Source organism: Nelumbo nucifera, chromosome 1, assembly GCF_055504915.1.
Source record: "Nelumbo nucifera cultivar China Antique chromosome 1, China Antique-T2T, whole genome shotgun sequence".
Taxonomy (NCBI): domain Eukaryota; kingdom Viridiplantae; phylum Streptophyta; class Magnoliopsida; order Proteales; family Nelumbonaceae; genus Nelumbo; species Nelumbo nucifera.
Window position 1 is genome coordinate 205461696 of NC_142649.1, and position 9155 is coordinate 205470850.

The window sequence follows — 9155 nt, forward strand, 5'->3', positions numbered from 1 at the left end:
ACTGGAGGGTTCTACAGACCACAGTAAAATGAGCATAATGTATAACAACTAAAATTGGAATAGCTGAATGTAGGGGTGAGAATTCGGTTTGTTCGATTCAAAACCAAATCGAGAAAACCAAAATTTTTACAATCGATCTATCATAGGCTAAAACTGAACCAAAACCAAAATTGGTTGAAACCGATCAAACCGAACCAAAATTTTATTTGGTTATTTTGGTTAAAAACTGAAATAGAAATCCACCCCCAACCAAAACAAACAATCTCTGAAGATGGTTGCAGGTTGCAACCTCTCTCGTTCATGATCTGTCTGCAATCTTCACTCATCACTCTAAACCGATTAGGACTTGGGAGACTTGAATTCTTTGAAAGTTTGAGAGTTTGAGGCTTGGAACTGGAGGAGCTTGAGGAAGAGAAGAAGAAGACGAAGAGGAGAGGGTTAGAGTTTAGTGAGTATAGACTAGATTCTAGAGAGTAGAGATTGACATGCTCAAGAAGAAAAGGACTCTACAGACATTTAGTTAAACTTTATAGTCTTTCACATTTAAGTTTCCTTATATTGGGTTGGGCAGCTTCCAATTTCTATGTTCAATTATAAATAATATTAAAAAATTTATATAACTTTAAAAATAAATCAGATTTTTCAGTTAACCGAAACCGATTAAACTGAACCAATTAACAAAAACCAAAATCCCGATTCTAATTTTCAGTTTTAATCGAATTATGCTCACCCCTAGCTGAATACAACGGTTATGTAATAGGCTGTGAAATCAATGTTAACACTGCACATGGGTCAGAAAATATATATGGCCCACAACCACCCATTTTCTCGCTTAATACTTAGGCCTCATTCGTTTACAAATTTCTCACTTACCCTAGTAAATGTTTCTTAAATAATACATACCCAATAATCATTTTACTCATAAAATGTTGATGTTAAAATGGACAACTTGTCTCATTATGTTTTATAAAGTTTTCCCCCAAGTGGGTAAGTAACTTTTTCACTTATGAAATGGATAAGTTTAATCTAATTAAATGAAATTCTCTTTACCACGGGATCCATTACTTATTGCAAAAAAAAAAAAAAAAACTGTAAAATTGATAAGTGGGAAAGAGATACCCATTGACCAACTTTTTCCCTCTTATTTACCACTAAACGAATAGTCTTATAGCTAACATGAGGCTTAATCATTGATACCACAACCCAGGAGACTGAATTTGTTTTTTTTTTTGTGTCCTATGTATTTTATGCCTAGCATGCGGCGTTGTCATTGGCCAGATAAACATTGTGTTCGGCTATTCCAACTTCACCCTATCACGTTCAATTAATCCAAAGTAACAAGTGAACACTGGAACTAAATTGCAGCACAGCTTAGGGCAGAGCAACAGTAAAAACTATTGATCGAGGTTGAGATGATTGAAACAGGAGTCTTGGGGTTGTGGTCAGTCCAACTGTTCATTGGATGAATTCGCATTGGTACCCCACAATGCGTGCTCCATAGCACATTCCAACCATGTATTGGAAACATCTCCCCATGACAAGTATGAGAGATGTTCCCAATGCAGGTTGAGATGTGCATGTGGGACATGTGTGGGGTGCCAATCTGAACTCTCAAGGAATCACCTAGAGTCCCGGTTGCAAGCATGGATAATGATTCAATTATGAATATCAATGTTTTAAAAATCAAATCGGAATCAGAACCGCTTTGCCCACTAGTTTTTGAGTCAGTAATTTAAAAAATAATTAAAATAAAAAAATAACTAAAAATTACTGATATTCAATTATGAATATCAGTAATTTAAAACCGTCTAATTCAAACAGACAACCTATTCTAAATTTAAAAAATAATTAAAATAAAAAAAATAACTAAAAACCATTGTCCGAGTCAAATGGATTGATGGTTTGACCACCCAGATCAATAGATCCATCACCAAGTCAACAGTTTTTAGCCAAATAACGGGCTAAGGGTGAATCAGAACCAATCTGGACGGTTCCCAGAGAGAACAGTCCGACCGTCCCAGTCACTGATCGATATGACGGCTTTTTCTCTTTTTTTTCTTCTTCTGGATATGATGGTTTTTCCCTTTTTTTTCTTTTCCTGGATATGATAGCTTTTCTAGTACTCATAACACCCAAGACTGACAGAGGGTAGGTGATGTTCTAGAACTGCTAACTTCCTGCTTTATCCTCTTTCGCTGGTGGGAGGCTTACCCAATTTGCAGATTTCTGTCACCTGAATTTGCAAATTTGGAAGAATCTCTCTGTAATTGCCATTCCTCTAGCAGAATTACAGAGTTTCGAGTATTAGCTATCCCCGGAGCCTGGAGGCTGGAACCCATGCTCTCACCCATTATAAACCATATAAGATTTAACTATCACCCTTGTTAGTAAGAAGGATGAATTAAATCAACACCCTATCTGTGTTTGGAAAGTTCTCGGACCTCCCCTCTTTCAGAAAATGTTCATGGCTCTTGATAGTAGTATTGTGAAAATTATAATCATATCGTAAATTATGGTTGAATCAAATGGAATCATGAATTGTACCTTAAATCATGAGATTATTTGTTTTTAAGAAATTTATTAAAATTTGGGTAAAAGACTTAAACCTCCTTTCAAATTTCTCCAAAATACTGAAATCTCCTCTCACATTTTAAAATGGATTAATAATTCCCTTGTCTTAGTTATATCCAATGAAAGCATTAAAAAGCCTCTTTTATCCTTATTAAATCATTAAATTTTCAAAATTATGGAATCGTTTGAAAACATAAAATAGAACATCTACTAGTTTCGATACGACCTTGGTTGAGAGGGGAGGTTTCAGTATTTATGTGAAAATTCAGGGGAAGTTTAAGTCTTTTACCCTTAAAATTTTAAAACATGAATATTAAAAACTTAAATATATAGAAAAGTAAGAAATGATTTAGATGCTTATAATTTAATAATGGATATGGCATTAAAGAACATAATGGCAAAACAGGATTCATGTAGCAGGATCCAGAAGTAAGCCCACCTCAAAGCTACCTGCAGCTAAATTCTGAAGTGGAATCTCTTACAAGGTGAAGATGGTAACATGAAAAGCAGTGCACTAAGGAATTCATGAAAAAAAACTATAGAAAATATGAGATATGTTAAAAGTTTTAGAAATCAAAAAGGAACCAAAGCACCACATATAACTTCTAGATAGGGAAACCATGGAATCCCAACAACTAAGCAGAAAGCAGAGTGGAATGTTTGTTTACACAGAGAAGCATAGAAATTTAAGAAACCTTGCAGTTTTTCAATAACTTTGACCAACAACATCTCTTGCTGAATCAGATGGAAATTATTTTTACCATTACAAAGATCAGATTTTAACCACAGAACAAAGTTAGACAAAAAGCAGCATTTTCTCAACTGTTGTGTTCCAAAGGGAATCTTAAATCATGAAATGAGATCAAAGATAAAAAAAAGGAAATTAACCCGCTCTCCTGAAGAAAACTAGCCAACCATTGGATGATTATAAACGTATTCAATGGCAAGTTTACACGAGTCTATCTTATCTGCCTCCTTATCTGGAATCTCCAGTTTGAACTCCTCTTCTATAGCCATTACAATCTCAACATTGTCCAAGCTATCCAAACCTAAATCCTTTTGGAAATGGACATCAGGAGTCACCTGCAGATATATAATTATGTTAGGAAGAATAAGGCACATAAACCCTAAGCAAATGGCAATGCTGAAAGAAATGGATGGACAATGTGGATAATTGGCAAATGAACCCATTAAGATATAGGCGCAGAAAAACATTGATGAAGAAGCTGAGGCCATTTGTATTAAATGAGATGAATGTGGAGGAATGATCACAATGCAGAGACAGACAGACGTAGATACGGAGGCACATGATATATATGAACTAAAAGCTTTAACTGAAATATGAATCCAAAACAAAATAATACAGCAAATCATGTAAGATGTTCAAAAAATCTACAAATAATAAAACTATATTTCAGACAAAAATTACGGCGGTGAAGAAGATGAACAATAGGCAGCAAGCATACAACACATAAATGTTGAGGTGGAAAGAATAGTATATACTTCTGAGATAACTCAAAAATGGAAAGAAAGAAAAAAAAATAGATTAAGAATATCCAGGAAAAAAAAAGGTGAGTACAGTTTCAGTAAAGGCCTTCAGGCATAATTAAGGAAGGGAAATAGATCGATGAAGGGGGGAAAAACATCTTTTCCCTTTGGCAAGGTTTGATTCACAACCAACAAAAAGAAGAGGAAATCAACGCTTAAAATAGTGAATCAGTGAATACATGAATGGAAGAACAAAAAAAACAAATTTGGTACTTAATAAAGATACAGAAAGCAATATACCGGATCAAAAAGGGAGGAAGGGTGAAATTCCCAAGTAGAAGACAAAGAAAAGTTTAGTTGAAGAAAAGACAAAACAGAGTTTGTAGTGGTAGTTGAAGAGAACCAGATTTTCCAGGGAGCAATCAAGAAACTGTGTTTCGTTCCTGGGAATCAATGTATATGTTGCCTAGTAAGATACAGATCCACTCAAGAAATAAAAGAAAAGCAGTAGGTTTGTTTCAGTTAAAAATTTGCGAGGGAATTTGCAATAAATGCTGAGCTGAATTGCGTCCCCAACAAAACTTAGGGATTACAAATGAACGCAAGGGGATTTCCCTGAGCATTTGAACAAGAACTAAATGTTAAGTAGCAAAGACAACTAATTCCCAGAAAGAAATAAACAACAGATACACCAATGGGAAGGGAGCAAAGTAGAAAAAGAAGATCAAATCAGAAAATGGATGAAGAAAAACTAGGATTACAGGATTTGGGAAGAAGGAACTGACCTTCGAAGGATCAACCTTGGGGAAGCTCTTGACGACGGAGAGAACTCTCTCGATCACTTCTGCCTTGTCGATATGATCATCGTGAGAGGACATAGACCGAATGGAGTTGAAGAGATTCCATGCCTGCATCCTCGATCCATCTAGGGCTAGGGTTCGAGCAGGGACCCGAATGTGGCGAAGAATTGCAGCTCTCAAAGCCATCCTTGTTACCCTCTCTGTCTCTGGCTCGGCTCACTTTCTCATTCACCAAACTAGGCGTTGTCAATATAAAATAGGGTTGTCAATGGATCGGGTCTATCCAACGAACTCGATCCGATTATAAGGCTTCTGATTCAGGATTTTGTAATTCTTGTTTGTCCCAAATCGATTCAGATCCAGAACTGATTATTTTATTAAATATATAACTTTTTATAATTTTTATTATATTTTAAATTTAAAATGATAAATTTGATAGATAATAAATAAAATAATATTAATTTAAAATGTTTAATTTATTAATATATAAATAATTTAGTATTTTTTTATCATTTTTATTAAGATTACATTATCAAATTTTAAATTTTAAATTATTGTTTAAATAAATAAATATAATTTTCAGTATAATCAGATCTATCAGGTCCAAGGCCGATAGACCCGACTATTAACTAGACGGTTCTGGGTGACTGGGTGTATTGATATTGTCGCGATTAATAATCAGTTCTGAACTGATTCTACCTGAACCCGACCCATACCCAACCCGTTGACAGCGCTATCAATAAATTTAGAGAGCAAGGACAGTTTTGGCAATCAGCAAAATACCATCTGACCATCCATCCGAACTGGTTTTTTACACAGTTCAAGCTAAATCAACCGGACAGAACCAGATGTGAAGTAGATGCGTACGTAGTGTTGTACTCGGGTCGGATTTGATCGGATTCAGCTGCATCCGAACCCAATCCAATTTGGGTTTGATATTTTAGATTCTGATTTAATTCGGCTCCATTATATTATCATTGAAATAAAAAAAAAATGAAAAGTTAATTATTTTTAAATTATACAGAAAGAAATAAATACTATTATATTACACATAGTCAGACTCGGAATTTTGTCAGATCAAATAGGGCCAAAACCACATCTAATTAGGTGATGCTGCGCAATCCGGGCATTCCTAGCTAGCTGCTTACTGGCTCCTAGCTGGCAACGGACGGCACCTGAGAAGAAGACGGTGAAGAATTCCCAGGGGACTTGCTCGATGGGAATACTCCGATGCTTAAGTTAGAATGCTGGGAAAAATAGTAAAGAGTGTAAAAAGGCTAAGAGTGTAGGTCGCGCTAGATCACTGAGTGTTCAAGATTAGCTCGAGAGCAAGTAAGATGATTCAAGATCCAAAATCAGATCAGATCCTCTCCCCTTCGACTAAGGGGCTCTTATATAGGCATACTTGTCAAATCGGGTGTAACCGCCACTGGGCTTCTGTCGCAGCCGTTATCTGCCAGGGTTACGCAGGTAACCGTTGCAGGATACTACCCAATCGGGTGAGTGACACGTCCCGGAAAGACAGGCATGCCACCATCTGTCGAGAGACGTGGGTGTAGTCTGTTCAATGGGCAGGGACTGCGCCGTCAGCCTGGAGACATGGCGCAGTCTGACGGGTATGATCTTGTTAGATAGAAGCTTCCTGAGAGCGTCTTGTTACTTAGTCGCGAGCTATCTTGTCGCGTAAAGAGCCATCCTGTCACGAGCTACTTCGTAGCGAACTCCTAGGGGTACTTCAAGGTGACCCTTCTCAAGATTGTCTCCAGGGCAGTCTTTCTGCCTAAGTGTTGGAGCGAGCTGGTTACCCTAGCTCGCGAGCTGGGATAGTCTTGGAGTATTCCCTTTTAGTAGCTCGGGGGACCTTGAGCTCGCGTTGTAGCGAGCTCCCCCTATAGTGAGTTATGACGTAGCGAGCTATCCTGCGGGCTCATTACTTAGCCGCGGTCAGGCTGTGGTGCTGAGTTGTTGTTCGTGCTGAGTCATGTCCACGTGTCATCGTCTCAAGGGGTCGGGTCAAATCACCCTCCATCAATTGCCCCCCACTCCTCGGGCTAAGAGTGCTACCTTAGCGTGAGGAGTTCATGAAGTGTGATGGGTGGATTTGACCGAAGTTCAAACTTGATTGACTGCCTGCATTAAATGTGCACGGGAACCAGGGGATTTCTGACTTTCCGAATGCCGAGAAACGCACCGAAGCGGCTCTTAACTCCGGATGTCATGCAGCCATCATTACCTCATTCATGGGAGACGTGCAGCCAGTCACATTTCGATTTCAGAAGACGTGCGGTCAGCTTGACTACGAACTGGGGGCACAGTGGCTATAAATAGGAGGGCCCCCTAGGCCTCATTTTCTTTCATGCTAACTTGCTTTGTCTTCAGATTCTGAGGTCGCGCATCCATTTAGTCTATCCGAGCTCTTCTCCTATTCACACTGTGTCATCTTTTCCGGTGAGTCTAATCATTCTGTCAATCATGTCTGGGTATCCCTACCACGTTTATCCCCGAGACAGTAACCAGGACGACGCCCCCTCGAGCTCAGGGAGAGCTTGGGAGCAGGCTTCGGAGGCTCGGGGGGCCTCCGGCGAGGTGGCTTCTACTTCTTGGGGCAGAGAGCCCGACACCTTCGGTCCCTCCTCTATGACGATGGAGAGACTTAGATCTCTAGTTCACTATTTTAACCTTCCTGGGGACCTCATCTACAGTCTCCCCTCTAGTAACTTTCCCTAGGAGCATGGTCCCAATGACATAGTGATTTTTCAGGAACAGCTCGAGGTTGGCCTGCGTCTTCCTTTGCACCCTCTAATAGTGGAGGTGTTGAATCATTTCAACCTCACCACTGACCAGCTCCACCCCAACGCCATCCGGAATGTAGTTTGGACTATTTCTCTATGCTATGAGTATTGTCTTCCCCTTGATCTTGATATCTTCTCTACCATTCTCTGCATCAAGAATCTTCTCCCGGAAAGGCGTTCCTACTACTTTTCTCCTCACCGCGGCTTCAAGCTCTTGCACGAGCTGCTGAACAGGGTCCCGACTTGGAAGTGGGATTATTTTGTGGTCCGTAACCCCGAGGGGTGGCCCTTCCCAACTACCTGGAGGGCTGCCATCCAGGATTCGAGGGTTGAGTTGGATCCTGAAGTTCAAAAAATGCTGCAGTCCTGGGCAGCAGTAGGCCTTCATTGTTCAAACTACTTGACCGAGGAAAAGCTTGCGCAGGCTGGCCTGAGTCCGGGTAGGTTGCCCTTTATGTCGCGTAGTGCCTTGTACAAATATATATATATATATATATATACTAGACTAATACCTTGTGGTTTTTTGGCAGCCATCATGTCTGGTGTTGACGCGCGCCGCCGTCTTTCCAGCAACCAGAAGCGTACGGCGAAGAGGTCGCGTCCTGACCGAGCTTCCACTTCTGGGGGCACTGAGTTCAAGTCTGTTGAGCCAGACTTTGTTTCTCCATCGCCTGAGGTTCCACCGGTCCCATCTGAAGGAGTTGCCGGAGAAGGCGGCCTCGAGGAGGTTGAGCTCCCGAGGCAAGGGGTGTTTCCTCCTGGGCCTTCCCACCCATTCCCCTACCCGCAGTTCCTGGTGGGGAACTGGGAGGGTGTCAATGACTACCTCGTGGCTGGGTGGAAGAGCCGAAGGGCGATCTACCACGAGGAGATCGCTAGGTGGGGGAAGATGGAGCCCAAGGCGCTCGTCACTTCTCACTATATGGTGGTAAATGGTCTTTTCTCTTTCTTCTCGTTCTTTCCTTTCTTTTCCTATTTTCTTACCTTAGTCTCTTGTTGGCAGATGAACTCCGCCATCCACGCCATGGCCCTCCAGACCAACATCCACTTCGGCAACGCTTGCAATCAGAGAGGGCCAATGTCCAGAAGCTCCAGGGCGAGCTCGACCAGGCCCAGGAGCTGCTTGCTCGTGACCAGGAGGAGCAGATCGCCAGGCTTTCTGAGGAGAGTGCGCGCTACAGGGAGGAGTCGTTGAGGGTGGCAGCTGAGAGGGAGTTCCTTCGCCAGCAGGTTTGGGACTTGGAGTCTACACTTCTGGACCGAACTCGGAACTTCGACACCATGGTGGAGGCCGAGTGGGCTAAGGCGGTCTGGGACTTCAAGGACTCCCAGGAGTATCACGACCTCCAAGTGGAGTATGGCTCGAGCTCGTACCGCTCCAGATTCAAGCTCTGCCGTTGGTTGGTCCGAAACAAGTTCTTTGGGCTCAACCTCGACGACATCAATGAAGGGCCTGGCTCCCGAGACGGCGGACCAGGCAGAGGAGGAGGAGCCTAACTCCTGG

The 9155-nt window shown here is 41.2% G+C and overlaps 1 protein-coding gene across 1 annotated transcript; it reads right to left on the reverse strand.

Moving 5' to 3' along the window:
• Positions 1-3174: 3174 nt before the first annotated feature.
• MTACP-1 (mitochondrial acyl carrier protein 1) lies at positions 3175-5093 on the reverse strand. The gene is made up of 2 exons (XM_010276296.2): positions 4845-5093; positions 3175-3654 (listed from the first exon to the last, which is right to left on the reverse strand). The coding sequence occupies exons 1-2, from the start codon at positions 5043-5045 to the stop codon at positions 3478-3480; spliced, it is 378 nt and encodes a 125-aa protein (XP_010274598.1). The 5' UTR covers positions 5046-5093; the 3' UTR covers positions 3175-3477.
• Positions 5094-9155: the final 4062 nt, after the last annotated feature.